Raw genomic sequence first — 21564 nt, forward strand, 5'->3', positions numbered from 1 at the left:
GTTCCTATTGTCAGTGTGGACAATGTTTATTGAGTGGTAGACGACATGTTAAGCTTCTATAATGCGCAGCTTGCTTTTTTGTGGCTCCAGTAAAATCAAGAAACTGTTTTTCAGCTTTTCAGCCGCAGTGTGGCGACGGGGTTAAAAGTCTACCGGCACCTAAAAGTCCTGGCTTTGCTAACAGCGCAGGGACTGAATAAGCTACTTTGCTGCTAAATTTTCTTTTTGACATCCTGAATGCCAAGATTCCTCAAGCTGGAATAAGAAAAGGTTCTCCTAAAATTAGGGTAAGCAGTCTGTGTGTACTCAATATAAAAGAATCAATCAGAAAAATCTTATTGAGAGGAGAGAAAAAAAATACTTTTATAGTATAGTGCACCATTTCTGTTGTAGTTTAGTACGCTTTTTTTTTCTTTTGCATTTACACACATTCTTCCAGTTTTTGGAGGAATTCCTGGACATGTAGAACCGAACGGAAGCAAGAGGAAATATCAAACTCATCGCATCAAGTCAAACCACCGAGTCTCTGGATTATATTGATGTTAGTACTATCCATTATAGACATCCGGCACAACAAGGGCGTCAGCTATGTTCTCACAGGGAAATTAAACCAGGACCCACTTGAGGTTATTAGACTGCCACATTGAAAAGCCTAAAATTGCTTATATATAATATCTTTTTATTGCACAGATTCTTTGGACTAGCGAGATCATTCAGAGGTGACGAAGACCATCCTACAGTAACCAAGTTTAGCCAATTGTTTAGGCTGCTTTCTCTTTACACACCTGTTGAAGTGGCTGTGACAGGGAACTGTGAGACAGGCACTGATTGTGCATCAGTGCTTTCGAGAGCCTCGGAGAAAAGCGTCACGAGGCCCTCATCCAGAAAAAAGCAACGAAAGAACGGGTCTGGCAGGAGCTGATGGCGTTACCATTAAGGGACCTCTCCAATGCTTCGAATGAGCATAAATACAGTCTTCCATCACCAGAAGAAACAGCCTTGTAGTACTTGGCAGGCTATGTGGTGTTCAAAGTGAAAAAAAAAAAAAAACGCAATGTGAACTCTGCAAAGCAGACGCACTTGGCAGGCAGGAGTCCCTTCGCGTGAGGCTATGCTCATTATTGAGCGCGAGTATGTCAGTGCCTGCCTCGCGTACCCTTCCAAAAAGATGTTTGCCTGTGTAAGCACGGTAGAACACACTATAAAAAAGGCTAGAAAGGGAGAGTTGTTTGGCGACCTGTTTTGGAGCGTGGTGGATTCTCTCGTAAAAAAAGGCACGAACAGCATTGATTGTCCAGCGCATATTGAGGCGTTCACAGCTCAATTCACTTTTACTTAGTGACCCAGATGCACTTCCTTGCATGAGCAAAGTGCTTGGAAAATAGCAGTGCCATTAGAGCTCAAAGAGAAAAGAGAGGAAAGAAGGTGAAGCTTTTCTGACAGATTAGTTGACAGCAAATTTGTCAGTAGTGTTTGGCATGTTTGAATAAAATTTCTCTATTTTGAATTCCAATGCCACAGGCCTCGAGTTACTCTCTCGTGCATTAATACTTAAATTAGTATAAATAAAATAACCAATTTTAAAATATTTTAATAAACAAAAAGTAGCACTCAACATTGTGTAAAAAATTAAATTATGGGGTTTTATGTGCCAAATCCACTTTCTGATTATGAGGCACACCTTGGTGGAGGTCTCCGGAAATTTCGACCACCTGGGGTTCTTTAACGTGCACCTAAATCTAAGTACACAAGTGTTTTCGCATTTCGCCCCCATCGAAATGTGGCCGCCGTGGCCAGGATTCGATCCCGCGACCTCGTGCTCAGCAGCCCAACACCATAGCCACTGAGCAACTACGGCGGGTCTCAACATAGTGTATACAAGATGCCTTTGAAAATTATTGTGCACAGGGTTACGGTGAGCATTCGGCTAGACCACATTTTGCAATTTTCTACAGTCACTAGTAAAATCGACAGGTTTAACGGCCCAAAGCAAATCAGGCAAAGAGGGGCACCGTTGTGGAGGGCTCCGGATGATTTTCGACCATCTGGGTTTCTTTAATGTGCACCAATATCGCATAGTGCATGGGCTTCTTGCATTTCACATTCACCGGTATCGAACTCACGGCTTTCAATACAGTAGCTGCGAGCCGTAGCCACCGAGACACAGCGACGGGTTTTATTTGCACTAGTATTACTGCAATAAAACGTAAAAGTAATTTTTCGCGAAATGCGCAACACACCAGCCAGTCTCGAAAAACTGGTTCGGCAGATAATTAGAATCTATTGCAGTGGCAAGATTCAATTCATCTCATGAGAAGCAGAATCAAAGCACGCCTTTCGTCATTGCGCAAAACGGACGCTTGTAACACTACTCAGAATACCGCTCCTAAGTTCGTAACGCGCTAAGCCCACGTACGTTATCAAATACCTCCGGGCAAGAGCCGAAAACAAAACACCATTCGCGCATTAATGATTCGAATGCGAGTGCTTGTGCAAAACACTGCGCACTAGCAGATGACGTTCACTCTTCTAGCTCAACCTGCGACTGCAGCGCTGCAGTGGCGGGGACGGCGACAGGCCGCCTGCTCCCTACGGGCGCTGCAAGCAGTTCTGAAACTAAAGAAGTGTCTATAAATGTTGGACAGCAGTGACACCAGCTCGATGCGCCAGCATGCACCTCCAGACGTGGAAATCAGCCACTTGCCGCTCCTGTCCAGGGAAGAGCTGCTGGATCAGCAACATACACTCTGGGGCTGCTCGACTATTACCATGCACCGGAGAACAGCGATAGCCACTCTCCCTTCTACTCTAAGGTCTCAAGACTTGGACACCTGGTGCCTTCTCACTGGTTCCCCCAAGAGCTGTTCCCCAAGAACCTCATAGTCCACTAATTACTTCGATTTCTACAAGACTCAAAAACGGTCAATAATATCTGAACTGACCTCCTCCTTTGTCCCCCCCGATGGATCCACTTCCTGGGGTGGAAACTTTTTATGGTTATCTTAATAAACATTCTTATTAACGACAACAACAACAACTTATCACTGAAAGCATTACTGTGAGATGCTTGCTTGAATGGCTCTTGTAGGTGTGCAATTACTTTGTTTACAGATGGGCTCTCGCAAACAGGTGGCACAGCCGCACTTGCCTCCCCGGCAAGACATGCGAGAACTGATAAAATGTTGCCTAGAAATCAAACAATTAATTACTGCAAGTTTCTCACTAGCCTTTCTTCTGGTAGGTGCACACCACTGAGTTTTCTTGGGGGTGCTCCCATGGTATGACTCGCTCTTGCTGTGGTTGCATGCACGTCTCTGCATGGTGTTGTATTCTACAACAATCAACTTCATTTTCCATTTTTCTGGCCCTTCGACATCGGTTCAGATGCGACTCAAAGACTGCCATACTGCTGTCTTTGCTGGGATCAGCCCCTCAACGTGACACACAACAAGAATGGAAAATGAAATATAATGGCATAAAATAGATGCCCCAGCTGAGTGAAACCTATTATAAATTGTCGGAACCTTAGTACATTCCTAAAAAGATATGCTAGTTCATCATGTATTGAACAATACGCCATGTATGATACTGAATACTGAAAATATTTCTTCCTTTAATGTCACCTTAAAAATTATTTGTTTCTTCTCAAAATAAATCACTGAAAAATTGTAATGCACAAGTACAAAAATGTGACCTAGGGGTGCATTTCCAGAAGCAATAAATGTGACCCTCAATGAGGTATTGTATCTTGTTATAAACCTCAGATTTTTACTGCTGTATACAGACCAAAACGTATTGTTCTCCAAGCGATCCGCTGTGATATTCCACATTTCTTGAACTCTGCAACCATTACAAACAGGTTGGTAACCACATTGTCAGTTCCGTCTTGTGGACACATGCAAGTCTCCGGAGCATCGTAAACATACAACTCTGCTGCTGCTTCCTTTTTCAATGAGCTTTTACAACTGAAGCCTGAAAGCAGCACATCATAGTCATCCAATGTGAATACTTTGTAAAGCACCTATCTGGTGATGACAATGGCACTAACACTGGTGTTGATGGTAGAAAGGCTTTTAGTGATCCAAACCAGGGGAAGCGCAGGACGTGATGTACTGGACAAAGGACTTCATGCAAGCCAACCGTCATATGTCCTATGTCTATGAGGTGTTGCACAGATTATAAAAGGTCGCAGGAAAAATAGGCATACACGTTTTGTTCAGCATAAGGGACAAGCTCTTGGCACTACGCCGTAAAGTCAACAAGCAAGGCCCCAGAAAAGTAATATATGAGAAAAAATACAGAACACCTTTCGTTGACTGCACTCGCGCAGTTGTTTATAAGATTCCGCTAAAGTGCAAAAGCTGCTACAATGGCCAAACAGGCCGATAGTTTGAACAGGGTGTCTACGAAGTTGAGATTTCCAAATTCCCCCGAGTTTTCCAGGTTTTCCTTGAGTGACACAGAACTTTGTTTTATATCAAGACAGGATATCACTATGTCGCCTGATGCTAGTAAGCATGTTAAAAAGAAAATTTAATCCAGTTTTAATAGTAAGGAGTAGCGTTTATTTTATTCAAAAGGAAAGAAGGGAGAGGTTAGTGAAATGCACAGCAAATAAAATACCTTCGAAAAAAATGATTAAACCCATTGTGAATCGAACATTTTCAAACACAAATAAAAAGGAGATGCATACAGAAGCAAATATTTTCGAAATACGAGCTATTTCTATGAATTGATAGCAAGCTCATTTGTGTGAGGCCCAAACTTTATCACAAGTGAGATTCTCTCTTTGAAGTAAGTCAACTTCAACTGCCCTGACATACTCTCAGCTCGTGCAAAATGCCTCGGCGTTTCACGGCTTTAAAGAGTTCATTCTGGTTTGGATGAGGGACACCTGCATCTCGAAATCAGCCACCATTTTTTTTTTTTTGAGCTTAAGCTTTTTTAAACAAGCGGTGGCATGCTTTCTTTCCCGTTTATTCCTCAATGCATAGGTCCTTTCTATTCTTGTCCTCCTTCCGCCACTCGTTCGCCCCACGGACCATTGGAAGCATCTTCTTGGTCAGTTGCACAGTCCACATCCTATTTTTCTAACTCCCTAGGGGCCGCGAAAATCTCTGAAAGATCAGCCAGTTGGAAAAAATAAATGCATGTCATTTACTGCCCTTAAGGGCTCAAACTGTCACAGGCACATTCGAAAATGCTCTGAAGGTCTGTCGGTACACAAATTAGGCATATCAGTGCTCGTACTGTGACAGGAAATACCGGGTGCACGCGTGTATAATTAAGGAATACATACTGTGTCTTGTGGCAATAGCCCCTTCCCACGCTTGTTATGCTTCACCGCAATACTTTGGCTTTTGCTTCACCGTGGAACATTACTAAGGCGAAGATGACTTTCAGGAATCGGCATTATGCAATGCATTGCGCTTTCCGAGCTTTCAAACAATTTGCGATGATTACAAAGAAGGAGTAGGCACCATTGCTAACCGCAGTGAATTGTTTCATTGAAAAACATGGCGCCAAACAGCAAGAAGCTTGGTAGCAAACGTTGAAGCAGCTAGCCCTAGCGTTGCTGCAGTGGTGACTACAGCTGCCAGCAGATCTGCGTGCGAGAGCACTTCGAGGTGGCAAGGTAATGAAAATGGTGGTGGTTGTGGCTTTGATTATTGCCATTTCAGACCTGTGGTCACAGCAAAAAGTCCGGAAAGTAGGACAGCGAAGGGTTCTTGCGGCCGAAATTTTAGACGTTCTTATACACTGACTCTATGGGGTAGGTGATAGTGCCACGAAGCTGTCTGTATTATCAGGTGTCCAGAAAGTCTGTCGTTGACTGTACACTGGCAACTCCTCCAGCTGACGACACGGCATCAAAGTAGATTCTTTACGATTCCTCTCTGCTAGGAGAGACAGCGTTACTGCGACTTTCGTTTCCTTTCAATAATATTACAGCTAATTTTCTCTGATAGATGCACAAAGTCCCCGAGTTTTCCTAGAGTATTTCCAGACTATTCAAAATCCCTGAGAATTCCCAGTTTTCCCATTTGGTAGACACCCTGTTTGAAATACCGACTGAGAGCATGCGTACTCACTGAAAGGGTCTTTACCTAGTCATTCAACCCAGCACTGCAAAGAATGCAGCAGCCAACATATATTTGAAAAATACGCAATATTAGGTAGATATACAGAGCAAAGAGCACGCGAGATTTGCAAAGCGTTTTGTATCCAATTGCATGGAAACTCCTGCATCAGCATACCCTCTGTTTCTCTGCAAACGTGACAGCCTACTATGACAGCACATGTGATGATTTTGTTCCTATCCTGGCACAGATACCGTGTTTTTGTTGGTCTTCTGCACTGAGCCTGTGTTTTGTACATGTTGCATGCCCCACAATAAACCAGTGGTTCTTAGTTCAGTGCCTTGTCTGTCGTTCTGACTTCCGTCTCGTCCAAGCACAGTTTGTTCCTATCCTACTCCTTCTGATGGTAGTTTGTCACACTAACACCCCGACTGTGGCTTTTGTTTCATATTGATTTGGAACATGTAGCAATTCGTGGACCAATTAACATGGAAAAACAGGACACACAAAAATCTGATAAATACAGTATAATTATTCATTGTCAGCTGACGTTATTGCTTCAAAATCTGGTAAAGCTAGGCCAAAAATTTGGGTTTTCACCAGGAGATAACTTACCTTTAACGCATTCACTGTCTTGCTGCCAAGACAAACGATGTAGCCATAGGAGCGATTAGTGGGGTCACCATTTAGGTCAGGTTCTTGCATGCTGATCATTCAAGTTAGAGAACAATCTGGTGAAGGCCAACTTCAGTTTCGAAATCATATAAGTATTGACACCAGCCAAGACCTTCAGTAGGAATAGAACTAACTAGGAGTCGAATTAATGGAAGTTTAACTATGACAGGTGTTCTATGGCCAATACAACGTCCCTCAGTCCTGTCCTTCCACCCTTTTCAATTCCAAAATGCCCTGCTGTAGCATTCTGAAGCTCATGTCCTTACCGGCAATTGGATCCATAGAGTCTCTGTTGCTAGGAGACAGTGCAGAGAGACCTCCAGTGGAAGAGAACTGCATTTGAGAGCGCCTAGCTCGAGCACTGCTCATGCCCCTGCCAGCTGGATGAGGAATCCTACGTACATGCCGGGATCCAGAAGGTTCATCCTGCATTAAAATGTACTCCCGCTGAAAAGGCTCCATATTTCCCCCCCCCCCCCCCCAAAAAAAACACATGGCCTCCACACCAAGGCAATGAGACGGCCTTACAGAAACTAGAAATTGGGAATCATACATGATGGTAATATGAGGGTTTAAAATAAGATTGACCTATGTTGGCATGCTTAAAAATGTTTATGCACAAGCGTGTGAACTTATAATTTCAAAAATATATATGTTCATTGTTTTCGAATAAATACCATCTAGGTGGGCTATAGTGCAGGATAAGAGCCACTTATTCTTTGGCATTTCTGTAAAAATTACGCCAGTTAAAAAGCAAGTCTGTTATTTTGCCACCATGTCAGATAACTGATATTGTTATTATGTCGAAATAAATTTGGAAAGTTAAGAAGTACCTTAAATTGTTTGTGACAAAATTTCTTTAGATGCCACTACAAAATCTCAATATAATGAAGTGTGTAAAATCATCAATTTACTTCGTTACATCGAAATTTTGTTGCACTGAAATTTGATCTTTTATGCAAATAAGTACAGTCACGGATGGATGTTTCTTGCACAGAAGGGGCCACAGAATTTTCAGTTATCGGCAATCGAAAAAAAAAAAGCAAATATGAATGAGAAAACAATTCATTTTGATAAATTTGGGGGTCGACGACGAATGATAGGGTTTCATGCCAACTAGATTGACGATATCTTCACATCCCCGGTAGGAGTTAAGGGAAGCCAGCCACGCTTTCACGTGCACTCCGCCCCCTCAAATGGGCAACTGATAGCGTCCCCCCACACTGGAATGACGCTATCATGAAAAGCGCTGGCAGAGGGGGGAGCGAATGCTTTGTCTGCCTCTCGCTCCAAAGGGCCATTGAAACTCGAGATTACACTACCTCCAATGCTAAACGGGCGGGAAGACAAAGTGCCAGGCCCTCTCGGCATGCCCACTCTTGGCACACGAGGTAGATTACCTCTAAAGCTTGTCTCGTGGCGTGCGATTTGAGAGGTGAGGTGCGTTTGCAAGCAGCCGTTTGTACTTCAATCATTTGACCATCTGTGACCGCAGAAGTTTCCATTTATTGTCTCAGCATTTCTTTGCAGCAGTGGTGAAATTCCGTTATATTGAAATCGTATACTCACTTTGTTATATTGAGGTTCTAAATACATCGTGTTCTATGGACAATAAGTTATGAAGTTAAATACTTCGTTATATCGACAACTTCGATATACTGAAGTTCGTTGCATCGAGGTTTAACTGTATTGGCAAAGCAGTTTGAAAACAATAGTTTTCTTAAAGGTGTTTGGCCAAAAAGGGCCAAATTGAGAAAAATCAATTCAAAGATTGCAGAACATGCTTCTCTACATAATGTTGAATAGTTGTACACTCTTTCTCAATATGACACTACTCAGAAGCAATAGATTCAAGTCATATGTTACTTTTTGCTTTAGAGCTGAGAGTTTTCATTGACAGATGTGTTTGTATAACTTGATGTGCTTTAAATAGACTCAGAATACTGATTTTTGCATGGGCCAAGGACTTTCTAATGGACATGGTTACACAGTTACCGAGAGGGCTCATAATAGGTGGGTGCTCGAATATTCTAGACTTCTACCAGCAGTGTAAGCATTGAGGGCTGACGAAGCTTTAGATAAAAGTTGCTGCGTTTTTGCACTATGCATGATTAGTCTTTTGGCAACAATAAAGAAAATGAATTAATTTGTGTGGAAATTTGTAAATTATTACAGAACTAGGTAGATCACATTCTATGGACTTTATTTACCAGCATTGTACAGATCGTACAACGCCTTCAACTTCAGGTGAAGCTATACTGGCACAGGAGCTAACGATTCCAGGTACAGGCTATTAACAGCTCTTTTAATCATCTAAGACGGGGGAGGTACAAAAAGTACTGCTTACGTACAAATTAAAGCAGAGAGGGTTAGTACCATCATTTGCTGGAACAAAGGATGCGCAACTTTTTATGCCATAACCGAACACACTTAAGCAACCAAGAAGAACAAGTTGTACTGTGCACACAAGGACCATTGCCATCACACTGTGCGTAAGCATCACAAAATATTAATGTCCCCTGCCAATTATTACAGTTCGCATTAAAAAGAAAGTAATGTGTATAATGCTCAGTAACTGACATGTTTGTTTCATAACTATTTCAAGGCATTTAGAGCCGGCGAAGAGGTACAAGAAACGAAGGTCTATATACTGCTTCAGTAGTTCCGGGCAGCACTATGGAAGCTACAGGCTTCTTCGACCAATCAGGGGGACAAGCAGATCTCAAAGGTGTCCTTTTACACTTTGTCATCTGCTAGCGGTGAGTGCTGCATCACAGGTGGTGGCATCACCTACTATGACTGCAACTTCGGAGTGAGATCAGCTGTTGTGATAGCAGTGGTGGAAAATTTGTTCCATATTTGCTTTGACACCGAAAAGGCATGTATCTCCAAGATATTTCGAGATACAGAGGAGAAGAAAGGTTGCAGAGAACTGCTTGTTGGCCTAGTTGGTGCTTGCTAAAAGACATGTTTTTTGCCGCAATTGAACACACACAAAAGGTCGCAGAGATGGAGGAAACGGAGGGTTCAGAAGGAGCACTCGGCCAGCTTGTCACATGGGATGGTGGTGCCATGTCTTGATACTTCTTGTAACATCCACTTGTCTGTGGTGCACTTGCTGGCACTCCTAAGTACGGCCGTTTTCTTAATTAGAATTTATGCGCGTTTACCGCACTCCTCCTTCACTGTTCCAAGCATGTTCAACGCCAACTTATTCATTCCTTTCACATAACAGAGCAGCTTGGAGCTGATACCACAATACAAATTACGGCCACCATTTTTTCTAAAGGACGAAGCACTACCCAGAAAAGAGTCCTCCACGGGGTTGTGGTTCTGCAGACTACACGTCACTGTCAAATCAATCGAATTTTTGTACTTTTAAATGCAAATTAATATCTGTACGACAGCACTGAATAAATTTTCTTGTTTGAATCAAAAAATGCACAGAACAAGACAACTCTATTTTCAGTATCATAGAGCCTCACTTAATATTTTATTAAACAGCAAACCAAAATCGCGCAATAAACCACCCTGTGACCTGCACAGAAGTTTCAAAGTAAACAACTGCCAACAAGACCTATTGTCAAGGCCATTTAGATGACCAAAGAGTTTCAAACTGTGGCACTACGCTGCACAAGAATCTGCACTCGCAGGTCGTGTAGCCTTGGCTCTGTTGCACGGAACTACTGAAACAGACAATAGTTGCACAAGAACTTCTTTTAGCTTTCCCTTTCTATGGTGCTCATCCAATGTTCTGCTTTATTAGGCTTTCAAGACAGCCCCTGCCTCACACTACCTGAAGTGTGTAGTAATATAAACTTACCAAGTCTCTGTTACTTCGGTGTTCTAGGCTCAGGTGGGCTGCAAAATCTTCAGTCACATGGTTTGGCTCCCCTCCAGGCAATGCAGCGCAGACAGGACACACCTGCAAAACAGGTACCACATGGCCACACCTCTCATGCCACTATTTATATTCAAGGATTGCTCCGGCCAGACAATGAGTAGACAGTGCAACCCCACTTGGTCATGATTCAAGACAATGGCTGCTGTTCAAGCAGCTAATATCCAAGGTAACCATTGAAAGAAATTGTCCGTGAGATTGAGCAGCATCACCACCTGGCAGACAATGGCTGAACCACGCATAGCGTGAATGGCGTGTCGCGTCATCTGCTAGGCACTACGTGTTTACAAGTGCACGTCCAGCGTGAATATTCTGTAACGGCTGTTTGTTCCACAGTTTTAAAGAGGGATGCGGCCCTCGAAAACCGAAAAATCGCGAAAAAGTCGATTTTTGAGAAACAATATTGTTGGGTTGTATGTCTCATAAACGACCTGTTCTGTAATTATCAGCACCTAATTCAACCGCAAGTAAAAAAAAAAAAGCGCTACTTTTGAGGCCACTGCAGCCCACAAAACACGTGCAAATGCCGAAATGAAGTCAAACTTAGCGTGCACGCCATTCCCGGCCCATGCAGCCTGCCCGCACTATCTTGGTGTCGTTTTCACCATGAATTCTTCGTCTCTCTTTTGCCGCCTTGCAAAATGGCATCGTCGAGGCGGTTGAAGCGCTGTTGGTATTTTCCTGCAATGCAGAGTGCCGATTGGCCGTAGCAGCGCGTTCAAATCCCGCAAGCTAAAGCACACCTGATACTGGCTGCTGCGCGGGCGTCAGCGGTGGTGGCTGCTCCCTTCAAAGCTGCACCCGCCGCGCTCACATCGTTGTCACTCGTTGCTCCATCTCCCTCAACAGATGCCTGCTTGTGAGCTGCTCATCGTCTTGCGCTATCTTTTAGATTATTTTCTCAGCTTCATACCTGCCAATCTGGCAAGATAAAAAATCTGGAGACTTTTTATTCGCGCCAAAAGAGGGGGGCTGTTTCGTTCAAACCTTCACGCAGTGTTCAGCGAGTCCTTTTGCAGGGGCCTTGCAGTAGGAGATTTCGCTCACTTCAAAAATTTGTCGGAGTAGCTTTGCTCAAAACATGGTCCAGACTGAGGGCCCTTCACTAGCAGCAGGTGTTGGAGGGTTGTGTTGTACATCAATGAGCGGAATTCAGTCCTAGTTTTTCGTGCCATGCTAAACATACTCTGACACGCTGCGTAGCTATGCGGTATCCCGATTAAATCCAGAATCACCTGAGCAACTCGGTGAAACATGTTTTCCATGAGTGTTTTTCATTTTTCCAACCACAGACCACTGCACATCCCACCTTTCTTCATTAAGAATGTCCTCTGGAAGACTGTACCCTCGTAGAGTGGCAAACAGAGCTTTGAGAGCATCTAAAGCGCCTTCGGGAGATTCACTGGAATCTCGGGGCAGCAGCCGAGGGAAACTCTGAATGAAGAAACGAAGACACGAAAGCGATGCCTGTGAAATAAATTTCAAGTTGGCCACCTTCACATTCTCCAGAGTTGCGTCCACATCCATAAACTTTGCCTCGTCGCATTTCAGAAACATTTTCCGTAGAAGAGGCCCAACGTGGTCACTGACACTAAGGGGTAGGTTGTGTTTGGCGACGAAACCCGTAAACAGGAACTCCACACGTATGACACTGTCGTCACAGTTGTTCTGGAGTACGTTCACTATGTTGTCTTTCTGCTAAGTGGTGCGAACATAGATTTGATGCTTCGCTGTAGAAACGTGCAGTTTGAAGTCGCATCCACACAATGTACAAAATGCAAAATGTTCTTTTTTCTTGATGTCATAAAGCACAGAAATTCAGAAGTGTAAGATCGCAAAAACATCTGGAAATACCTTTTCTTGGGCTTTGGTAGCACCATGGCATCAAGCACATGAGGTTTCTAACTTTACATGGTGCACCGCACACACGGCCTAGCCAACACTAATCATACAACAAACAGAAGTAACAATGCACCGTGGAGGAATGCATGCATGAAATGCAAGAGCTACATTGGCTCTGGCTTTGGTCGGCTTACTAGGCACCATAGTCGGCTGCTTAGTCGATGATACCAATGTTTCTAGTGCAGCCATTGTTAGTGATGCTGACGATTATGATGTGGCTGTAGATTCCGCGGTGCTGGTTTCGCAAAAACCATTATTGTGCAAACAGAGACAACTTTTCAGGAGTTATAAGACAGTGATCGTACAATCGGATAGTTCAGTAAAAAATCGGGAGTCTCCCGGGCAAATCGGGAGGGTTGGTAGATATGCAGCTTTCTTTTTTTTTTTTCCGCTACACTCTAAAAAAACTTCATACACACTTTGGAGTGTACATTTGCAACAGAACAATAATTGTCATCTGTCTTGCCCGCATTTCCTTTTTTAAAAAGGCTGCGCTCATTATTTTCCTGTCGAGAATGCCCTGTCATGCTGATAACGCGCATGGCGTTCGTGACTTGGAATTACCATAGCAACCTGAGAAGATTTGGCGATCTTGCGAACTTTAATTATGGTGGCAAAACCAATGTCAAAGGTAGCTATAGGAATCACGTTCCTAGAGTTGTCAAGGTCAATTCGAGTAATTTGGACAGCGTGTCAGCAGCACTTAGCATTTCTTTCGTGACAATTTGCCCCAGGAGTGAGCACAATAGGACATCCAGTGCAGATGCAAGGAAATGAACCATTGGTTTCTCTAACTGGAAATCAGCCAGAAAAGGTTCTAGTTCTTCCACAATGGAGAGCTTAAAAGCCAGTTGAACTGACAGCATCTGGTCAGCCAGAGCCTTCTCGCATAAATACAGCACGCTGGTCTTTTTTCGTTCTCTTTCTCTGAGCACTCAACATATGTAACCAAGCTCGGGAGGAGGCACCCTTGCAATAACCTTGGTATTCTCTAGCCACCTCACTGAGCAGAAATTCAGTGGAAAGAGAGTGCTTCCCGTGTGGCTGATGTAATTGGCTCGACATGCAGACACATTCATGATTAGGCTGTACCGTATAGACTCGTGTAAGGACCACACCCCAAATTGGTAGCTCAAAATTTGGAGAAAAAATATGTCCAACAGAGAAGCAATAGTGTTTGGTGCCCCTATGCCAAGCATGCGTATCTGCCAATTTTTGTGCACAGCATGCTTCCGCGTGCCGCTACTAGACGGCGAGAGCTGCACATTGACCTTGATGCAATGGATTCGGGGTGTGCACAAGTTGCTGACTGCCAGCACCATTTTGACCTAGAGGTTCAGTGGCGTGTAAGGGCTGAGACTTGTCAAAATTGTGAAAATAAAGTGCAGCCCTTACCCAAGTCTATACCGTATATGCTGCTAAGGAACACCACAACGTCCCATTGCATCACATTGTGTCCCGTCTTAAATGCGCTGCTCACAACTTGCAATCCACAGCTCCCTGTGTTGTTAGGATCGGCCTGCAGGGGTACTGCTCTGCAAAGCTATTTCAGCCCGCTGCACGTGCTTCAATCGACCCGCGCGCCCTTCAGAGAACCGGCGAGGACGACAGCGCTAACCGACCATGAACTTCCTTCGGAGAACTGGAAGACTACGGCAGCGTTAATCCACCATGTGCCTCGTTTGGAGAATCAGTGACGGCAGCAGGGCTGTCCACATTTGGCGCCCCGTGTATTGTTGGTTGATTTGCCGGGTCTTCATAGTCTCTCTGCAGCAAGAAGAGCTTCCCTAACAAAGGGTGATTTGCGGTACGTGGGCCCCAGAATTCGTCACAGTCTGCTGACACTCGTGGCGACTACAGGAGAAAGCCAGCTCTGGAATTTAGAGGCGCCGGCTGGGGTAAGGCGTGACCACCTGGTTACGAGGACGCGCTCAACTTGGGTTCCGGGAAACCAGTGCGTACGTGTGTGTGTAAGCCCTACCACTCAAAGGCGGCTCGGCTGTGATGACTGGTTGAACGGTTCTCTCACCTAGGGATCTAAGGAGCACGGAGTGTTTATAAGCTGCTGTTTGTCGGCTGCTAGGTGTGCTCGAGAAGGTGCTCGTCAGTGTGCTCGTCATCGTACTCGTGAGCTGTGTGCTCGTGCTTGAGAAGCAATGTGTTTGGAGCCTCGTGCTCTGTATGCTTCGTCTTGCGGGCTCCATTTGGCAGTCACGCTAGACTGTCGAATGTATCTTGTTCTACTGTAAATATCTGTAAATAAATCCTGCTCGCCTAGTGCTGTCCCCCCAAGTTTCTCCCGATGACCTAAAAACCCTTACAACTGATGGCAGCAGCGAGATCGACGTCTACAACCCTGACAGGGTCCAGAATATTTGACTCGCATCATATGCAGCAAGTTCCTCCTTCAGGAACCTCAACAACTTCAAATTAATCTTCGGGCTGCCCATTGATATTCATAGTATTTTTGCCTGCTCAATGTTCTAAATGGTTTTCTAAATGCAGCTGCTGAATCTTCTGCACGAGTATGGCATAAAAGATGATGTCAGGTAATGGGTTTTCACACTGGCATCAGCTGGGTCCCAATACCTGACTAATACATCCATCTTCTCCTGTTTGTGCAATATTGTGCAGGGATGTGTCAAAAACCACGACAACTTCTGACACACCATAGCTTCAACAGCAGCCTGTTTCAGAAGTACGGGGCAATACCATGACAAATTGTATAGCAGGCTTTGTCCTTCCCAAGTTTAATTTTCTTCACGATGTCATACGTGGGAAACATCAGGGGAAGAAGTGCGGCAGACACTGCTGCTGAATGAATAATCCATGCATTGCTTTCAGTGTTTAGGCACCAAAAATTTTCAGTTCTTGCGACATTTTTTCCCAAGAGAACTGCTTACAGAAGCTCTCATGCCTGGCATGACAGCCAGAGGATTCAGGATCACTTTTGGTGCTCGTGCTAGCTACTGCAAGGGCACGATCAGTAGTAACAGTCACGGTACAGGCAGACTAAGTTGAGTCCAGCACTAAAATATGTGTGAAGGTTCGTCTGGCTAGCACTTTGCGATGAGCTCATAGCAGATCAGTGTTTCATGCTTACAGTGTGGCTGGTGACTGCTGTGTTGCCCATGTTGCCGAGTGAAAAATTCTTGTGGAATACTCTGCATTCAGCCCTGCTGCCGTCATCTGCCGCTACCGTGATCCACGACAAGTACTCCGAAATGTTCGGGTTCACCCAATGAAGTTAAATGAGTACTTCTTTGAAGTGGCATCACGGCTGACATGCTACATACCTTGTTAACAGAAGAATGGCAATGTGGTGGCCCTGCACAGATTGCACTGGATCGGATCGAACTTGGATTGCTGGCTTGGCCATACCTTTTTTTAGTCGGCAGTCAAAAACTATATTGCAGCTAGGTCCCGCAGGCATGAAAGAAGGAAAGTAGACTTTTTTTTTAGGCCCGGAGGAAGGCCCTTATGCCCGCGAGTGTCATGGCGGTGTTAGCCTGGTCCCTCATTTATTATGTGATACAAGTGTGCTAACATTGACTTAACCGGAATGCTTTCGAGCCAAGCTGACATGCAAACACTATCAGCGCGAGAGTTTCATTTCATTATCGTTGCATTTGCTGTATGGTGCCTAGAACAATAGTTGTGCCTTGCCATCTTCATACAGTCTTGCTCCGCCATTGAAGTCTTGCTCCGCCAACTGTGGTTGAAGCCAAAGGAGCGACTTTATGAGCTTTGATCTAGGGTTAAGACTGTTTCTGTCAACGTTCGCACAGACTTTCGTCTGTCAATTTCCATGACCTGGCTACGTTTTTGATGAATTCCCTGACAATTCCCAGACTTTTCCAGACGGTTCGAAATTCCCTGGCAATTCCATGTATTCAAAGTTTTCCAGGTTGGTAGACACCCTGCATTACGTACGATTTCCCAGCGCCAAAGTTCACGACCGAGAACACAAAAAATGACCCAGTACAGTTACACTTATTTGCTACCAGTTTACAAACGTTCTGAGCATTGCCACAGTGCGATCATACGTTAGGCTTTCCAGCCATTTTCCAGCTGCCAGATCCCACGTAGACGAGAAAATGCACAAGGCGCATGCGATCGTGAACAGTAGCCGTCTGCCACGGCAGCTTCACCGCAATACACGCCCACCTGTGTCACGTGAAAACACAGGTGCGCGCACTGTTTCTTATTCCAGTGGCAGCAAATCTCCCGAGTCATCACATGCTGCATTCACAGCTATCACTGCCAACCCTATTGTGATTAGAGGATGTAAAATTTCATGAAATTTTGAGGGGCAGAAAAGAACTGCTTTCTTTTACGTTTGTTTTTTAGAAAAATATGAAAAATTGGAAAAAAAAATTGTGCACAGAGCCATGAGAAATCCAACACATTTATTTAATAATGAAAGGAATATAATTGTTCCATTATTGTATCGCAAAAGTCCCAGCAGAGCTTCCAGGTTCTAGGCATGATTTCATGTCAAGGCATTGGTTTGACATCAAAGCGTCAAGATCAACATTTGCATCAATCTGTGTCCGATTGATTTCCGCTTGATGCGTCAGCGCTTCGCTGAGCAGCGGACAAGGCCTTCCAGACATTGAGGTTCCTGTCAGCCCCTGTGAGCCTGTTGCGTAGCTTGATGTACACATTTCCAAACTTGGACCAGTTTTTTTCAGCTGCCGCAGAAGAAGGGAGAATCTGCAGTATGCGACAAGTGATACGCTCAAGGGTTGGTTGAAGCAAAGTCCTTGTCACCACGTGGATGGATTGAGGTGCTTCACAGACTCTCAAACTCTTTCTTTTGACCAAATTAAATGCATTATGCGAGCTTGTTCTTGCATCTGTTCTTCTCGAGCCTGTTCTTCATGACGGTGCTGATGACAGCATTTTTTTTTATGTCGAGAGAAGCCGCTTTTTTCTCCTTTTTTCTTTCTTTTCCCAATTTTATTCTGGTAAAAAAAAACGAAAAAAAAGACCTATTTTTTCAAAAATTTCCATTTTTTTTTTCAACCACTTACATGTCTTATTGCGACAAGCATCTTGACCTATTTGTTTCTCAGCACATGGAGCATAGTGCTTGGAAGCCCACTGCATGCTTTTAGTGAGCGTCAGGTTTTGCTCCAGTGGCATCCGGCATTACCCACCAGCTCAATTTCGGTTTCCCGTTGTCGTTTATATGCGATGTGTGTCAGGCCACTGGTGCCCCACCAGCTGCACACCTGTCGGCGTCTCGCATCACAACAATTCATGCAATGCTTCATGTTACGTAGATGTCCACTACAATTAAGTCTGTAAAATTTTAGTTACTTCAGATCATACGTTTTTTCAGTTAACATATTTTGCTCACATTCCTTTTTCTGTTTGGTAAATGTATTAACGAGATTCTACTGTATACATTTGATCTGCATATAACTGCAACACTGTTGCTCAGTGGTTACACAACCAAAGGTATCTGTGCCTAACATCTGCGTTTATTATGTGGTTCTGATCTGTACTATGAAGAAATCATTTTGCCTCATGAGTGAACTGTGACATTTCAGTGCTTTGATTCGCAGTCACAAAGGGTAAGCAAGAATAAACTATTAAATGAAGTTCATGTGGGGAATGCAGTCGCTAAATGCAGGACATCATAACAGTGGTTGGCCAGCGGCTATTACTATAAGTTCTTTAGTGTGACCTTCTTAGCTTGATGGAAGGTAGTGGCCATTGTTTGTTTAAGTTTATTTATTTATTTGAAGTTCTGCAGTGTCACGCTTAAGGCAGGAGTGGGCAATACAGAGTGCTAACAGCCAAAAATCAAAAAAGAAAGAAAGAGAAACGAAGCAGCAGGAGTAAATGAAGCAGAAAGAGAAGAAAAAGAAGAAAACTCTTAATGCTTTGGTCATTAAAATAATTTGAACTTATCTGCATCACAGTCGCATACACACAGCCAGGCCAAAACAGCTTTTTGCGTTTAACCCTTTCGTTACCACACCTATTCAAATCGATTACTGGTGAGCGATACTTTAGATCACCAATCTCAACATGTTGGAGCGGTTTCTGAGCCAGTGAAGGCCATCCAGCAGTTAGTACAGGCACTACACTTTCAGAATCAGTTTAAATGTTTGCGCTCCACCGATGTTGCGATTTTTGACGGACCTTTTGGCAAACTAATGTGTGTATGTTGGAACAAAAAGAGGCGTGGCTGTCACATTCTGCCGCACTCGAGAAAAAAGCATGCCGTTCACAATTACACCGAACCAGCATCAAAATTTTGCAATCAGATGACTACCAGCAAGGAAATAAATTATATCGCTGGCTTTGCCGTCCGACAGTGATGAGCGGTGATAATTAACAGAAAAAGACACCAGCTGTTCAATGGTGAGCTTTGGTTTGGAGTCCGAGTCATCTTATTCCGCCAAAGTGTATTTCTGAAGGTCTGCCGCATGTCCAACATGTGGACATCGAATTTCCAACCAATTTCCAAGAGCTTCGCTTTTGCTTCCCTCATAAAATCTTGGCAAGGGGCACGCTGGTGTCACTGCGCAGTTATAGAAAGTCGCTCCCATGGCGGCGTCCTGCGCAGCTGTGTTGCAAGAAAAGCGCCCCGCTCAAAACTATGCTGCACTCGCACTTCAATTTAGTGATGAGGACTTGAGTTATGATTCCGAAGATGACAGCAAAGCAGATTCAAGCTCTGACGACAACAATGTTTCGTGTCAGCATGGGACATCCACAGCTGTTTACCGACGAGTACCCTTTGAGGCTGTGAGCGAACTCCTTCCTTATGCGCACTTATCTACGGATCTTTTTGCACGAGCTGAGAGCTCTACTGATTATCTTCAGGGCGCATACTTCGCTTGGCTATGATGTGCTGTCATCGGCAGCAAGAAACTTCCTTTCACGCCAAGAAGGCAGCCCGTAGCACATCTCGGACCAGCACTACGGATCAGCGTAAGACAGCTTACAAGGGCGTGGGATTTCTTTCTACTCTTCTCTGTAGAGGTGATAAAGACAACCTGCAAAAATGCAAACAGATATGCTTGCATGCATAATCTTGTTGAGAGCGATCACTGAGAGCGATCGGTCCTGGAAGAGTAGATGAACCAGTGAAGTACCGTATTTACTCGATTCTAACGCGCACCCGTTTTCCACGACCAAAAAAGAAAGAGGAGAAAAAAAAATCTCTCTGAATTGTAACGCGTATCCATTTGCCGTGACCTAAAAAAAGAAAAAGTCCTTTACAGTACCGGGTACCTCATTCGTTCATACGGAAATACAACTTTCTCTCATTTGGAAAAAAAGATTTACTAGCAATGCACTAAAGTTACAATAAATAAAGTCACAGTTTCGCCCAAAAGGAGAAGCATCGATTACGATAGTAAATTAGTAGACAGCTATACAAAAAGGATAGTAGTTTTATCGGTAGTATGAGCTTTTAAACATTTGCTTACTAGCTAAATTAACAAACATGGTGTCACAAGTGCACAAGCAAACATGAACACGTCTCACTCAATGACCGCGGAAAATCTTTATCAAAATGCTGGAGCAAGGAAGTGCGGTAGCAGGAGTGAGGGAATTGACCTTTGTGCGGCCTCTCGCTTCAATGCGAACGAAGTGACGAGGACACAGCGTGGTGCACCTAGATGCGTAGACACTTGTCTCCGTTGCAGATCGCTTTCAAGATAGGGGCTGCGGGGCCAGTGTAGAACGCCGGTGTAGAACGCCACCCCTGTTTGCGTCAGTCCAGCATGCAAGTTTTCGGAACTCTGAACACCCGTGATGCAGCCCGATTTCCGTCCGTCATCTGTCTCCACACATGTGATCGCTTTCCTTTTAATTGCACCATTGTGATGATCTCGGCACATCCATGCTGATAGAGCTGACGCAGAAAATGGAAAGACTGCGGTGCCCTAACCTAAGCCAAAGGAACAAGCATTGCCCAAGCACATATACTGCAGCACATGGAGGAAGCTACGGCAGCTAGGATCGAAGCGCGTACGAGGCGGCCATTTTGAAATGCCAATGGCGGTATGGTAACGCAGATTTAGGGTCGTACTTGATTCTAATGCGCAGTCAATTCTTGGACCTGTTTTATGGGAAAAAAGTGTGCGTAATTCGTGTGCACTTCGAGTAAATACGGTACGTTCCTTGGACTTCTCATCGGACCATCCTCAGAAGATGCCCAAAAAGCAGAACTGCAAAATGTGTTACGAGGACCGCAAAGTTGAACAAAAAGATGTTTTGTGGGAAAAGTGCGGAGTGCACCTATGCTTCACAAAATCCAGGAACTGTTTCACCGCATGGCATGAGTGATGAACTTGTCTTAGTTTCTTTTTTGTATCTGAAGAATGGCGGGGTACTGAGCATTTATTTTTTCAGACACTATTGCTGGGTTATTTATCTTTGAAATGTATATTCTGAATTTTCTTTGATATTATTATTTTTGTAGATATGTTTTTTTACTGTTTTTATCAAATAGCAGCAAAAACGGGGCATTCTAGAATTTTTATGTTTTAGCTAATAAATTTTTTTTTCCGGCAATGCATGTTTTTGGAAAGAGCATTTCATTGTGAACAATATGCTATGCTGCGGTGTGTGCTGAATATTTATTGTAGTGGTAAATAATTTTTTTCCAAGATTAATAAAAAATGACCAATTTGTCGCGGTAACGAAAGAGTTAAAATACGACGTTCTTATTTTTACTGTGACAAAAAATAATGGGGTGTGAAGCAATAAGACGAACATGCTAACATGTTGTCACTCCGTGACATAGCTTGTTTAATGAACTTACATTAAATGACTTCAACTTCACAGAAAAAAACAAAGGCAATGCATACAAGTGCGTACAAGCAGTGGAGTAGAGTGCACAATAACACACAGCTGTTAGGGCAGCTTTCGCGATGCTGTGTTTCTGTGTCACGCATTCTGTGCAATTAGCTTGTATGGATGTCTTCTTCATATTGTATCTGGATCTGCTATTGAACAGTTGCTAGCTGTCACCCCTCT

At 43.9% G+C, this 21564-nt stretch overlaps 1 protein-coding gene across 2 annotated transcripts in view; it reads right to left on the bottom strand.

Annotated features, from left to right (window-relative positions):
* The window catches only part of LOC135908769 (E3 ubiquitin-protein ligase KCMF1-like), an 81298-nt gene that overhangs the window by 18206 nt on the left and 41528 nt on the right, over nucleotides 1–21564 (bottom strand). For both annotated transcript variants that reach the window (XM_065440605.1, XM_065440607.1), the window contains 2 exons: nucleotides 10579–10680; nucleotides 7022–7181 (listed from right to left, as the gene is read on the bottom strand). In XM_065440605.1, coding sequence (XP_065296677.1) covers nucleotides 7022–7181; nucleotides 10579–10680 — 262 coding nt within the window. The remainder of the gene's footprint in view (nucleotides 1–7021; nucleotides 7182–10578; nucleotides 10681–21564) is intronic.

Source organism: Dermacentor albipictus, chromosome 1, assembly GCF_038994185.2.
Source record: "Dermacentor albipictus isolate Rhodes 1998 colony chromosome 1, USDA_Dalb.pri_finalv2, whole genome shotgun sequence".
Lineage (NCBI taxonomy): Eukaryota > Metazoa > Arthropoda > Arachnida > Ixodida > Ixodidae > Dermacentor > Dermacentor albipictus.